At 40.1% G+C, this 15,810-nt stretch overlaps 1 protein-coding gene across 1 annotated transcript in view; it reads right to left on the bottom strand.

Moving 5' to 3' along the window:
* ZNF827 (zinc finger protein 827) overlaps nucleotides 1-15,810 on the bottom strand; it is a 98,619-nt gene that overhangs the window by 18,987 nt on the left and 63,822 nt on the right. The window contains exon 9 of the mRNA XM_058804308.1: nucleotides 13,089-13,192. Within this exon, the coding sequence (XP_058660291.1) occupies nucleotides 13,089-13,192 (104 nt within the window). The remainder of the gene's footprint in view (nucleotides 1-13,088; nucleotides 13,193-15,810) is intronic.

Raw genomic sequence — 15,810 nt, forward strand, 5'->3', positions numbered from 1 at the left:
CAAAAGCCCGGGAAAGGTTCCCAAGCTCAAAAATATATTGACTATCCAGAATTGAAGTGCTCCAAATATTATATATCTTACTCCCTTTCCAACTTGCTTCCACAAAGGTTTTATTTGTAGGGCCAGAATCCTTATTTCTAGTAAGTCAGTTAAAATAAACAGTGGAATCCTTCCAGGTACTGTAGCTCCTGAGTAAGATATCTCTCAATTTATCTAAGGTATCAGAGATCCTGATTGGCCCTGCAGTCTTAATTTGTCCTCCCCTGCATCATTGCATCCTGTCTGCTCTTGGCTCAGGGTTATCTTTTACTGTGAGCAGACTCATCCACTATTACCTGAGATAAGCAGCTGCTTTCTAGGCATAACATTTTCCTATATTCCCCACAAAAATACAAAGAAGACAGAAAACTCTAGTTCTACAGGTGAGGGAGTCATGTCCTTTTTGTTTCATAAGTCCCAAAAATCTGCACATAATCAATCTGAGTGACAGAACAAATGCACAGAAGAAGCAGAAAAAGTCTACTTCCTAATACAAAAACTTTACCAATTAATCCTCTTATTATTTTCCCCTCAAAAGCTTTGCAAATGTGTAATGTTACTATGGAGCTTGATAAAAAGCAGGAATGTTATGATAATTTAAAATCCTTGCTATAGAAGAAAGTAGAACCCAAGTGATTTTATCTATCAGTAGCACAGTGCTTAAGCTGCTCTTTCTGAAAACAGCAACCATCAAAGTTGGAAATACTTCAGTGAAGTGCTTGCACAGCCCACCAAAAGAAACATTAATATTGTGCACAGAAGTAGTCCAAGTGCACAACAGACAGCAGCACTTGAAAAGGCTGCTGAGAAACAATAAAAATGCCAGGGTTTGGGAAAAGAATAAAAACAGGTAAAAGATGAACTTTAAAGCTGACTCCATAGAGAAACATGGAAAAAAAAGTGAAGCCCCCTTCACTGCTAAGACTGAGCCCATTGCTCAAACATGGACAATCAGAAGCAGAGGAGAAAGTCACGGCAAAGAAAAGATTGGGATGACAACATCTGACTTTAAAACACAAAGCCGCTCCCACATTCTACCTTTGCATCAAATCTCACACCTATTTTCACTTCTCTTTTACTTCTGAGCAAACCATGAGATACCTTGTGATAACCTTCATCTGCATTACAAAGCTCTGGGACTTGCTTTTATTCTCTGCATTAAACTCAAAATTTAACAACCAAGAAGAGAGAAAAAAATCCAGTAAATTCTGTGCTAGGTGGCTGATGTTGCAGATTTTTAAGGAACTTTAAAGCTAAAATAATGTTGCAGTCATTACTTGAAAACTACTTTTACAACATGCACATCATGGTATCAATTTGAGGATAATGCTGGGCAACAACCTCTGTTTCCCCCAGCTTGTATCACCACTGCCTTGCTGTAGCATGAAGCACAAACAGGACTGGCTTGTGGTGACTGCATCCCTCACACAACAAGAAAAAACAGAACAAGGCAAAATTCACAAAAGGTGCAAAGTCAGGCCCTCCCCAAGCTGTGAATTTGCTGGTGAGAAGGAGCAGTCCTGGGAAAATCCCTTTATCTCACTGCATGGCTCCAAGGGCTCCTCCAGCGTTCTATCACAGGGAACATCAGCTGGGTCTTGTGGCTGCAGATGAAGTAATGCAATATGGCCCAGAGGAAAAATGAAAAATGGCATTTTTTTTCACTGAGGGTGCTGAGATATTCCAAGAAAGGCAAAGGAAGCACCAACAAATCTGCTCCACAAAAAGTGTTTTTCAAAGCTTTACCTGATCATTGTTGGCCAAGAACAACTGAGTCTTCAAGTAGCAAAAGGCTCTATCACCATTACTATTCTTTTTTTCTTGTTTAGAAATAACAGCTGAAGTTAAATGCTGCATCTATTGTAAGAGAAAATGTGGTAGTGTGCTCTCTTATCTTTGCATAATACATTTAATTTCATATCCTCCCAAAAATATATTCATGACAACAGTTAGATGTACATAATAAACTTACATTCCTCTAACTCACTCCCAAGCAGGTGGCCCTCACATCCATCTCAAGCATTTACACTGCTTGCAACACTTCTTTTGAATGCTCCAACACTGAGTTCCTATGGACTTATGAAAGAATAATTTGCTCCTATTGCTATTTTTAAATCAAAATTAATTCATTTCCATAATGCCAACAGGTTTCTACCTTTTTAATTTTTTCCTTGCAATTCTGCTTAAGACACACTTCCAAGAAGCACTTTTAAAATTCACTCAAACATTTGTGCACATTAGGACCATTTAGGGGCATAAAATTTTTCTTTTTTTGCTTTTGTTTTTGTCAATGTGACAATTTCTGCTTGCAAGCCCACAGGAAATATGGGTGTTTCTTTTCTATAGAGAAGATAATGGACACACCTAGGGCACTTTGCAGAGCCTAACACTAGTAGTTCCCCATCCAGCATTCAGATACAAATAAAGACAAATTGCTCTTTAGATTGTATTTTTCTTTTCAGCTTTCTGCCTCTTTTGGGGTGAAGCAAAATATTCTGTACTTGGAAGGAGCTGATAAGCAGAAACCTCAGTGGGGGATAAAAATAAAATGAAGTGCCAAATGCAGGTTGAGTTCCTGAGCTGAGTGAATTAACCCAAAATAATCAACACTGGATGAACAAGTAACTACAAACATTTGGCCAGAGCCACCTTTCCCAAGGTGCTTGTGATTGCTGCTGTGAAAGAAAACGCTTCTGCTGCTTTTATTGCAGATTTCCCAAGTGATAAACACTGAATCATTTTGCCATCACACTGCCGTTTCCTTGAGGCCTTTAAGTCACTTTTTTAAAGATACTAACATCTCTCCTTGCTCTCTCTCCTATCACCAGCTCATATCTGTAAACCATCTCCTCCTTCTGCATAATTCTCCCACCTGCCCTCTGCTTTTGCAGGGCACCAGTGAACACCACAACTGCCCCAAACTCAATTAAACACACAGTAAAAAATTAGAGTAAATTTGTACTCAGATGGAAATCATGTTGTAGAAGAAAAAAACTCCAAACCTGTCTTCAGCTTTGCTTAGATTACTTTTAAACAATACTCTTAATGTCTATCTACCCATCTGTCCAAACAGATGAATTTTGCATTTAATTTACTCTTAGCAGACAAATGTTGTAGAAGACAAACTTGTACAAGGTAAGATAGGTGAGGACTGAAGAGTCTCAAGGTAACTCTAAAAAGAAATGTCAGGAATGATGTGTTCCAATTCCTTTTGCAGAGTTAAAAAGTAATTTTAAAATCTGTCTTTCTATTTCAAGTTGAGCTCGTATTTGGAAAAGTTTCATCTTTGGGAAACAATTTGACTCAGTGCTGATGCTCACATTTACAAAAGATTCTGATATTAGGAAAGACAAAAGAGGATATGAAACCAGAGATAGGTTTGAATGAGATGAAAATTCTAAACCACAGCATGCTGAGTATCAGTAAGGCAAATGCCTCATCTATCAAATCTTTTTCAGGCTGTTGTTCAATCACCACTGCAGCTTTGTTACTGAATTTATATCCCAGAATTAGAGCAGGAAGGGACTCCCAGAGGCCAGCTTGTCTCTCCCACACCCAGAGGCACATCAGTCATTCACCAAACTTACCCATCAGTCCCAACAGATGCTTTTCTTACTAATTTTTAAAAAAACCCTCCTGTGACAGGGGCTCCAGAGGCTCTTCTGACAGTTGTGCCAGTGCAAAAACACCCTGCTGCTAGAAAGTTTCACTTGGTGTTTAGTTGCAATCTCCTCTGCTGTCATTTAAGCTGGTTATTCCTTATTTTCCTCACATGAACACAGGCAAGGTTTATTATTTTCCTCTCAAAGCTGTCATTTTACATATCTGAATGCCACTATCATATCTCCCCTCTTTCTTCTCCAGACTAAATAAATTGGTAAAATTCTTCAACCTTCATGCGCAGCTCATGTGTTCTAAACCTCTGACCACTGCTGTCTCCTCCACATTGTTCTTGGATTAGAGCCCAAAATTGAACTCTGGGCTCCAGCTGCAATCCAGAATTACCACATGTGCCTTACAGACAACATTCCCAACATCTCAGCCAGATGTTTGTCCTTTCTGCAATGCCACCTCTAAACACAGTGTCTGACCAACACTCATCCCTGCCTTGAGCTGCACTGCCCAGCATTCATCCACCCCTTCTTTCATGGCACTCACCATTCCCCCAGGCACAGAACTCTGATCTCACTGCACTGCCTGCTATTTTCCATGGTTTCTTCAGTTCCTCAAGGTAAGTCTGAACTCTAGATCTGTCCTCTGAAGTGCCTATAACATCTCCTTACAAGGTGTGCAGCAGACATTCAATAAACATCCTTTCTCCTCTATCACCCACAGCATTAATGAAATGAATGAATGCCAGAGCAAGCAGAGCCTCCTGCAGACCCCATGTGCTCCCTGGGCTGCGACAGCCACACCTCAGCCTTAATCAGAGCTGCACCTACCCCGCTTTCCCTGCTCACCATGGGCATGTTGTGGGAGGGCACAGCAGAAGCTTCACTCAAGCCCAGAGGTCATTAACTATTGTTAGGTTTTTTTCCATATGCATCTCCAAGTTGGTTCCAGTTGCCCTTCCTGAAGCCAACAGGCTTAATTGTGCTGTTTTCCCTTCTTCCTTTCCCAAAACCAATTCTACAACTTTGTGTCATTCTCTCCCAGGCTGTCTTCTATCACCTGCATCAGAAAGCTCCCAAGAACTTGCTGGGCAGCCCTGTGCTGTCCCAAATTCACTTCCCAGAATAATACATAGTAGACAAAGTCCCACATTTTTCACTAAATACTTCCAATGATTGTAGCTGCTCAAAAAACTCTTCTCAGATTTGTGTTTCTCCACTTGTATTACCTGGTTAAGAATATTTATGGCAACAATGGTTTTACTTTTTCAAAAATCACTTGCTATTGAGTAACTATTACTCAGCAAACTTATTATGGTAAGTTAAATAACAGGAGTAGCCAAAATAATAAGAGATGTCAATGAGTATTTTTGCCTGTATGAGAACACTGGTGTTGCAAAATAACATGTACCCTGTATAAAGGCAGCCCAGAGTGAAACAAGAAACACAAGTTTTCAGATAGATGTCAAGTGCCTTTCAAGACAGCCATTAGACATGAACTCTTCTGCTTGTTTTAATTTACACCTTTCATCTTGAAGGTCCTGTAAACAACTGGCAAAATAATCAGCGCAGTGACTTCACAGTGAAAAGAAGTGGAATCTATGTGGCCACATCAATTTGTGCAAAGCCCTGCTGTTTAGCCTGAGAGTCTGGCCAATCCACCAGGAGTTTCATGGGATGCTCAGAAGGATATGATCACATTCCCTGCCCAGTGAAAACTGTTGGTTAAGGAAAACTAAGACATGTACAATAATGCATGTGCTGCACATTTCACTTGTCCTGCTTTAGCAAGAAAACACACCATACACATGCTTGAGCATGCTTTTTTTTTCAAATTTGCTGATTTGAACTTGTTTGTTCTGCATAATAAATGATATTTTCAGCTCTGAAAGGGACTCTGCTACTAATGAAAACCATGTGGCTGCTCAGGAGACAGCCTCTACTGCTGCACCACAGATCTGCACCACACGTGCAGGAGATGCAAACCTGCCTGGGAGCAGATCCAGAAAACTGCAATCAGTTGAAGCCACCCTGGCTACAATCCCATGGAAGGAACCAGAAATGTGGAAGGCTCTGCTCAATGGCTGGGTGCAAAGTGGTTGTCAAGGCAGCTGAGAGCACAGGGAGAAGGCTGCAGGCAGGCAGGGGGATCTAAGGCAGGATGTGATGGATGGAAAATGTGCCAGAGCCGCTATCAGGCACTTTAGCACTGAATGATGGAGAACGAATTCTGCAAAATCTGTTTTGCTTTGGAGAACTATGCCAAGTACAGCCCACTGCTATAGCAGTCCAGCTACCTTACCTTCCTAGAATGACTTCCACAAGTTGCCAGCTATATGTCTCCTGCTATCAGAGTGCAGGGAGCCACCCCAGTGGCTGACAGTCCCTGGCCTCCCAAAGAGCTCACACCAGGCATTATACCCACAAGACACTCTTTTTGTGGGAAGAATTAGCATGTTGGTGATAAGGAACTCAAATCCTAAAAAAACCTTTCCTACCATCTATGAAGCTGTCACACAGGTTGGATTTGTCAGAGGGACATTTCTCCTGGATCTTTTTTCATGCACCTGCATGGATTTTTACACAGCCATACACATGCACAGCCATGTGTACACACACACACACAAAGAAGAGTATTTAGTTGAATCTTACTCCCAGACAAGTACCAGAAGAAAAATAAAATTAAAAGGGTGCTTTTGAGGACTGAGAGAGGCAGACTTTGCACGGCTTAGGGAGTACCTACAATTGTGCCCTGCAGGCAGCAATGACTGTGTGGCATCTGTTTCCAGCACCACTTTCCCCAAGCACATTCCACAGAAATTCTAAGACAGAAATGAACAGCAGGACCAAGTGCCTGATGGAACATGCCTTGGTAGTGAATTAAGTGCCACTCTCACTTCTCTACCCTGACAGGAAGCCAACAGGCGTCAGGAACTCCCATCATCAGGAAACTGAAGGAGGTATCCAATGTCTTGGATGGGCAGAGCTCATAACTCAGACCAAAACTGAAAGCAGATAAAATGATGATAAGCACTGATAATGGGATAAAGCAAGGTGGGGAAAAGGCACTGTGGAAGTTAATTCACATGCACGTGCACTCCCCCCCTGCAATTACACTGGCCATAAAAATTGCTGTTCCGTCACGGGGACAGATACAGCTGCCAGGGGCTTGAAATATTCTTTCAGGCTTTCAAAAGAGTCTGAAGTCCAGCAAAAATGATTAAGGGAATGGGGCAGCTGTCATACAAGGAGAGCCTGAGAGAACCAGGACTGCTCAGTGTGGAAAAAAGGTGACTTGGTAGGATCTTTCCAACCTGGATAAATACCTGATGGGGTGAAATAAGATGAAGTCAGGCTCTTCTTAGTGATGCCAGTGGAGAGGAGGCAAAGGCACAAATTGAAACACAGGAAAATTCATTTAAAAATAAGAAAACAGTTTTTCTTATTGTTTCTCAGAGATTGTCCCGAGTCTCCATTCCTGGAGATACTCAGAACCTGACTGGACATAGCCTTGAGAGCAAGATGACTCTGCTCTGAGAAAGGGACTGCAACTCGACTTCATACATCAGTCATTCTGTGATTCTCTCAAAAATAATAGTCCGTGGGTTCTGCTGTCCTGAATAAATTCAAATCAATTGCTTGTAATCATGCTCTTAAGCCCTGGCTTTCATTTACAAATTCTAACATTTGAACATTTCGAGAAAGCCTTCCTTCAGTAAATAGGATTACCCACAATGTGGAGTTAGAGGCTTTTTGGCAGATGTAAGCAAACAACAGTAAGAAGGTGTGAATCATTCTAATTAACTCCATGGGTACATAGCAGGGAAGCTACACAGGGGCAATTTAAATGCCAACATTTCACTGCTGGTCACTTCAGTGGAAATTCACAGGGTTTGTGTGTTTCATAGTCCCCTAAGGCCATTTTCCAGGGTGACAGAAGCAGCAGTGATCCCGCACACAGAAATCAAAGCCTCAAAGTGTCCCTTCATTTCTCAGTGTGCTTACAATGGTCTCATGGTGATGACCCAAAATTCAGAGCTGGTTGCTGTAGAAAGTTGCACAAGTTTCGTTTCCTGCAGAGCACAAATACTGCCAGAAAATAGTGGATATGAGCACCTCTGCTGGTTGAACCAAAAGAGCTCTTGCTGTCTACTTTCTAGGTGCTTGGAGTCAGAAAATTACAACATCAAGAGCTATATTGGCCTTAAAGCATCTTTTAAAAGGAATTAGGCAGGAAGATACATGCAAACTCATACTAAAGAATGTGGTATCTGCACACCACCATGATTATTTCTCATATTCAAGCTAAAATTCTAAACCCTCAGGAGGTATTTTCCAGCTACAGTAACAGAAGAAAATAAACAAGACGAAGTGTGCTCATGGGCGTGCCAGTCTCACCCAAAAGCTGAAATTTCACATGGTTGAAGGATACAGTTCCCTTCACCCTGCTCACATCCCACCATTCCCACAAACTACCAGTGAGAAAAGGAGATTAGCTCACTACTTGTCCTGCTGTGGCCACACAGGGGTTGGTTAGTGCTGCTGTGAGCAGAGTGTGCAGAGGTGAGGCACACTCAGGTGTGGGAGCAGGCAGGTTTTCACCTTGCAGTGTTGCTGAAGTTACAGTGGAATTACTGCTCTAGAGAACAGGCCAGAGTGAGTAGGAACAGGAACAGGAGAAACCTGCACATTTGCAGAATAGCCCTGCAGTTCCAAACGTACTGGAGTCTTTGTTCCACTTACTTCCTTACATCCATAAACATAAAAATGGGCTGATCCCACTAATTACATTATCAATAAAAGAAAAACTGACACTGCCAGATTGCAAAATTTTTGCACTATGATTCCAAATTTCTACTGAACTAAGCACCATGCTACTGATTCTGGACAATCCTGAAGAGGAAGCACATCCTGTCTTACAGGTCAGTGCAGAGTGTGGACACACGTGGCAGAGGAGGCTCTGATGCATTTCAAAAGGGGACTGGAGCTTTACTGGCTTTATCTCACTGAAACAAACCAACACCCAGTAAATTAAGCTGTGGCAAAATTTAAAAAGAGAGAACTATTCCTGGTATACAACTCCCTAAGACCTACATCCTCCAGTTCCAAAAGTTTATTTTAGCCATGTGAAATTAATTTACCACCATCGAAATTCCAATGTTGCAAGTGGTACTAAATTCTCACAAAAAATTGGATTTAAAAAAAATTAATCCACTACAGATGGGATTATTTCAATATTTGGCACTGTTAATGGAAATGAAGGAGAATACCAGGTCCTTGATAAACAGGAGAGAAAATAATGAAATATTATTATACTACACACAGATATATATATATACATGGAGAAAAAAATCCCAAAAAGCCATGGTTGAGGTTTTCACCAATATTAATGAACCATCCAGAAAAGGAATAATGAATATCACTCATCTGGCTTCCATGAAGGCAGGTTTGATTTACAGAATGAGTCAATGAGATGGTGGAAAACTATTAAAGTACATTAAAGACTGACTAAGGGTCAGGAAAAGCAGCATAAAATCAAGTCTTTAATTTATCCAGTGATCTGAACTGAACTCTATAGTCTGACATAAAGCTATTCTGTCAAAAGAAGAATCTTATAAAACAGAAGATGAAAATGTCCTTTTTTAAAGTGACTGTTTGACATAAAAATTTTAATTTCTCATCCCTACCTTTTGCTAGATTAAAAGAGGTCACATTCTTTTAGGGAGCAGCTGAAATTATTGAACTGGTTTGGATATGACTTTGTAATAGATATTACTTTGATATATGGTAACTTTTGAGCAAAGTGTGTTTGGTTGATGTAGATATCAAAACTATTTTATTTCCATTTTTGAGTAACAATGAAGTTATTTGGACAGTAAAACTAGTACAGAAAAGTGCAATGTAATAATATGGTTATTAACATAGAAAATACCTTAAAAAGTGAGAGAATCAATTCCCCAAATCTAACCAGTAAATTTGAACTATATACCCTAGAAAACTCTGTCTTCCCTTCTCAGAGTATTAGGAATTCACCACAGATTATCAGGGAGATACCATGACTTCTGTGGGTCTGATGAGTCCCCTTCTGACAGCTGGTGGAGATTTCATTGTTGGTTCCTTGGATATCTGAATTAAAATCAACTCTCCTGCCTGTGATACTGCTGCTGATTAGGAATCCTCCACCCTTTTTCAGGCCAAATCCATCATAATATCATTATTTATTTAGGATTTTTCTCCCTCCACTAAATGCCCTGATCAGTGCATTGAATTCACACATCTTTTAATATTCCTTCCTAATTATTTCCTACTCCTTGGGGGATCTTATCTACTCAATGCCCTACAAAGAGTGCTCGGCCACTTAAAGACCCGAATTTGCAATTTTCTTATAAACTGGCAATAAAGTGAAGTGGTTTGTGCTGAGGGGGCCACTAAGCTTAAGTCTCAAGGACTGAACTTTGGACCCATTGTACTTAAAAATCCTCTTTAATAGCTTCAACACACACACTTACACAAAACCCCCAAACAAACCAGAACTGCATTAATGGAAGCAATATCAATATGCAGAAATTTCAGAGTACTAAAGAAATCATCTCGAGAGCTAGTATAACAAGTGAAACAATTCAAATTACAAGGTCATATGCCTAAGAGTGTAGGAACAAGAATTTCTGTTGCATGCTGAAATCATCAGCTGAAATTATAAAGGAAAAGAAAAACATGTTACTATTTGACCAGCAAGAGAGACACCAGCATGTTCTAGTTACAAAGCTGTGATTAATCAGGAGAGGCATTTCCAATATGCACTCAGAAGATTGCAGGCTGCTGAAAAAGTCAGGGATAAAACCTCCTATGAAAGAGCACATATAGCTCTGACTACTCATATTTGCAGAAATTAATGCCCCTAAACAGAGGCAGAAAAAGGCTAGGAAATGGAAACCCTGTCGTTTCTAAAACCCAAAAGACTGGCTGGCTCACTTTCCCAAAATGAAGGCAGGATTAGAGGAATGTAAGGAATGGCACATCAGATGGTGAACATCTCAAGGAAGAAGAATTATCAAAGCTGAAGGATAGCACTGGTGAGATAACAAAAGTAGCACTTGCTGTGAATAAATTCAGGCTGGAAAGAGAGTGGTCCCAGTTCTTCAAAGGGGTGAGCTTCTGAAACAGCATCCTCATAAAAATAATAAGGATGATGGGGTTTAAGATGGAGCTTGGTAATGAATAAGACTGCATAATGTTACCTAGTACAGAAAAGAATTGAATTTGACACATGAAATATCTTACTGTCCTATGTTCCTGTCACTTTTCCCAATTCCTCTGCAGCTAAGGTGCCAAAAACTCTGCAGACAGAAAGTTGGCAGGAGTCTGGGGACACAGGGACCATTTTGGTGCTCACTTGAGCAGCAGCAACCACGCACGTGGGGTCCCACTGAACTGGGAATTTCCTATCACTTTCTTGTGCTGCTGTTTTCTACTTCTTACTGTCCTGTTTCAGGGATGGAGTAACACAAAGCAAATCTCAAGGAAAAGCCTTTTTATGTGGGAGACCACATACACACTTCCACAGCATTTTCTGTAATGCTTTCTGTAGGCCTTGCACAATGGTTTGTTTCTGTTCCCTAATGCTGCTCTTTGAAGGGCTAAAATGTTTTCAGAGCTATCCATAGCAGTACAGAGTTTCAGCAAGGCTGAAACTAGATAGGAAATTCACCTGTGGGTATTCTGCTGCTCTTTTACATGAATATAATATTTGTAATTGATCACAAATTTAAATCACATTCCTGGTGCTACTGTGAAGTTGCATTTCAGGCCCAAGAATTTGTTGTGAAGCTGAGAAAAAAAAACATAATTGGAATGATAAGAGTTATTAAAAAAAAAAAAAGTAGCAGAAACTGGCATCTAAAAATTTCAGTATACTTGCTACTATTATATATCACTCTTATAACCACAGAGCAAAATGTATTATAATACACAGACCTATCAAGGTTCCACAAAACAGATTATGGAGCAGCACAAACATATGAAAACCCAGTTCCTCAGAAGCCTTTCTAACACTCCAGGATGATCTAACCAACAAGATACTTTACATCATTTAAGCAGAAGATCAAACATGTCACCAAAACCCACTCATACTTCTGTGGCCTCACTGAAAGTGAAGTCTTAGAGAGAATTGAAATTCTTCTGCATTTATTTGGGTATGATGTCGGACTCTTGCTGCTAGAGGCTGTGTCCTCTGAGGTATTGAGCCCTGCCTGAGGAGTCTGTGAATTCTCATCTTTCATCTGGGCATATGAATATTCCATGTTATGCCAAGGTCAAAAGCCAGGATTGAAAGTGCTAACCTGGTTTACATTTTAATACTTAAAAGCAGCACACCTGATCTGGTTCTCCTCATCTGGAAGTATAGAATCCACTGCTTCCTTGCAGAAGCGTGTCTGTGCACAGCCTGGAGACCCTTGTCCTTATCCTACAATTTTTTTTCTTCTTGCTATGCATATTTACCCTTAGACTGCATCTAGCTCTTACCCTCATCTGCCACTTTGCAAGCTGTCAAATGACTATTCAAGCATTAAAAAAAATGAAGGGTCTGTTAAGTTGTAAATTAAATGACAGTCTATAGCTGAAAATTAGCAGTAACGTGCCCAAAAGTTTATTGATTGCTAAGAAAAGGTGAATAACCCCCCCTACAGCTGACTGTGTAATTACTGACCTTTAGAACCCCAGAGCTATTAATTTAAGAACAGATAGCAGTGAACTAGCAAACGAGTTATTTTGCAGCAGGATAGTGAAGGCACATATCAAGTTTTTGCATGTGTTCAATGCGACCTTGAATAGTATTATTACATGCCTGTATTTTCCATTTTAATGCAGAATATAACCCAAGCTGTATCTGGACATAAAATGCCTGTCAACCAGTTCAGAAAATCAGTGGGAAGGCACCCACAGACACTGTGGCCTTTCAGTACATTTGAAGAACTCCACATCCTTCCAGAAAGGTTCTAAATTACTGCTAAAGGCAGGAAAATTGTATTGCCAAGCTCAGCCACCCCAGTACATGTCCTGCAAATGTTTCATCTGTACTCCAGAGATGGAGATGGAAATGGCCAGGAACAGGAGAATAGCACACAGTAATTCAGCATCAGTACAGCAGCTGACACACACAAAAAACCCTCAACTCTCTTGATATTGCCAGATTTAATCTGCTATAGACTATTGCACGATTCATAGAAACAGCAGCCTAAAGACTATTAACACAAATGCTCCAGCAATATTTAACCTTTTTCTTCTAAATAATCAGCACTTATTATAATGGAGAAATAGCTACCTTTTGACAAAGCAAACCATATTTTAAGAGCATTGGTCAGGTGGTGGAGTTTACAGTAAGAAAATGTAAAAAAATATCTGTTAACTGGAAGCAATGAAAGAAAAAGGTCATCTGACCTGGTGCAGATGTCCTTCCATGAAGAGCAGTCTCGTTGGGCAGGAGATCTTTTGAGTTGGAAGTGAATGGTGATTGTCTAAACGTGTCTTCAGAAAAGAAAGGGCTATAGGAAAAAACAAGATGCCTTTTTTAAAAGAAAACAGCCGTTAACAGAGGAAGAAGTAAATATGAATTTTGACCTCAACATCTTGGTATTTTAAGAAATACCATATTGTTAAAGAAACAGTTTTACTTACAGAATTCACACTGAAAAATAGGCAGACCTATGAGGCAACATGCTTTGGTAAAATTGCATTTCAGAGTGAAAAGTGAAGACCTCACAAAAGGCTTTTAGATACATTTCAACATCTCACATTTGCTATAGCACAATACAACATGGATCATTAAAATTAACAATTCAAAAATTTGTATTCCATTGTCATATCCAGAGAAGGCAATCAGAAAAGGTAAAAAATATTATTATTTAATAATCTGAAGCATATTATTATTTAATAATCTTGCCAGAGAAGGCAATCAGAAAAGGTAAAAAATATTATTATTTAATAATCTGAAGCATAAAGTAGTAATTTTTAAAACAAAACTTTTCAAATATTAGGTTAAGATGCTGAATAGTTCTATTCTGACATGGCCTTCCATGAATAAAACTGCCTCCATGAACTTGATTTTTAAAGCAGGAAACAATTCATAAATTGAACAGGTGTATCCCAAAGAGCACAAAGCACAAAAATTACCAGCTACATAATTCCAAAAAGAATATTTTGCTTTAGTTTTAATTAACAGGCAAAGTTAAAAAGTTAATTTCAACAGTGAAATGGTATCTCTGTCAAAGTATTTGATTTCTGCTCAATTAAAGGTCATAACAGAAATAAGAATTCCTTGTCTGCAGTACAGATAGACATCAGCAAGAGGTACATAAAAACATTCAAAATTGAAAACTGCAGTCTTTCTTGGAAAAATGCTTTCTAAGGGAGTGTATTCCACCTGCATGCAAACTATCAATTTCTTCCAAGCAAAGAGAGAATCACTTTAAATCTGATCTCTCCCAGACTGAGAATCCTTAACAGGCTGGAGTACAGTGTGTGTTTTAAAGGTGCAGAACAGGAGGCCAGATCATTTCTGCAGCCTTTTCTTACTCAGGAATAAAATCCAAGAATCTTTTCAGGATAAAGGACCTACTATGAGGCCTTACAAGGTGCTGCACAGCAGGTAGTCCAGACTCAAAGTACGTACCAGCTGCACCAAGCTGACCTCACCAGTCCAGGTACCCAAAGTTTTCCATCCAAAAGGCATCACCTGCCTGTGCTTTCCCTCATGCAGTTTTTCTGCAGAGTGAACAAGGTGTCTCCACCAAGCCACTTGTATTCTTAGTCAGATCTCTTCTGCCTCAGGGAAACTTCTTGGTAATTAGTTGACTTGATTGTGAAACACTGTTGGCAACCACATTGTTTTACTTTCCTATTAAGTTTTTTGGACACTATTCATTTTGTGCTGTTCCATATTTGACAGTTAATGGGCTATTTTGGTATTTCTACAAAAGTCTGAACACATCCATAAGCAGTCAGCATTAGGCTGTGCTGAAGGGGAAGGAGTGAAGTTGCCCCAAACCTGAAGAGTTTGGTAAATGCCAATATCTGAACAACGCAGGATACTCCAGAAAACAAGTGACCAGGATAAACCAAAACAGCTCCAACACACATGTGCAAAACTTAACTTCTTCCAAGACTCACACTCCCACTCAGGAGTGACATAATACAAAACAGACTGACACTGTATAAAAATACACCATGATTTATTACAACATTCCTCTCACTGGTTTAATAATGATCTGAAAAAAAACAGCAATAAAAAAATGTTTTATTACTATTGTAACTCTTCAAAATCTTGTAATCCACTTGGGTTTCCATGTTGGCCTTCCTGCTTGTGTCTTACATTCAGTCACTGGGACACTGCTCACTGCTGGTTCCAAGCAAAACGGATGGTGCAGGGTTTATCTATTTCAGGTTAGGCCATAGATCATGAGCAGGTGCTGTTGAAGGCCACATCATGTCATATCCCAAGGATTTCCCTCTCCTTCACTGGCCTCTGATGAATTACAGAACCATTCTTGGATACCTCTTCTCTACCTTCCTCTAGAATGGCAGCAGTCTCTTCAGAGGAGGCCCTATTGTTACTTCCATTCCAGCAGATCTGTCCTCCAATTCCCAGCGCAAAGTGTGGAGGGAAGAGCTCCTGCTTCTTAGCAAGAAATTACATATGGTCCTCAATCACTGGGCAAAGTCCTTTCCGATGAAGGTTAAACTTTAGGATATTTTTTATTTTTCCTCTGGCTGCACTTTTCCAGTTTCATGGCTACACAGTTCTCTAGATGAAAGAAACTTATCTTGGCATCTTATGCTGGCGTACTCACTTCCAGATCACTTGCTTCTCCACTTTCTGTCTTCTCATCACAGATGGCAGGCTCTACCATCTCATTCAGCCACTGAACTGTGAGGAATCCTTGCCAGTTCCAGCTGCTTAAGCAAAGTCATATGGAAGTATAAGCTGGCAAAGTCCAGGAATACTCACAGGAGGAACAGCAACAGATAGGGGACAGTCAGAAATGCTAATAAGGAATAAGGCAGCAAGAAGTGCTTGTGTACCCATCTTGCTGGGGTTTGCTGATTTAAGCCTCAGCAGTGACACAGCTAAATCTTTGTGCTTCCCAGCTACTCACAGGTGGAC

The sequence above is a fragment of the Ammospiza caudacuta genome, chromosome 4 (assembly GCF_027887145.1).
Source record: "Ammospiza caudacuta isolate bAmmCau1 chromosome 4, bAmmCau1.pri, whole genome shotgun sequence".
Classification (NCBI taxonomy): Eukaryota; Metazoa; Chordata; class Aves; order Passeriformes; family Passerellidae; genus Ammospiza; species Ammospiza caudacuta.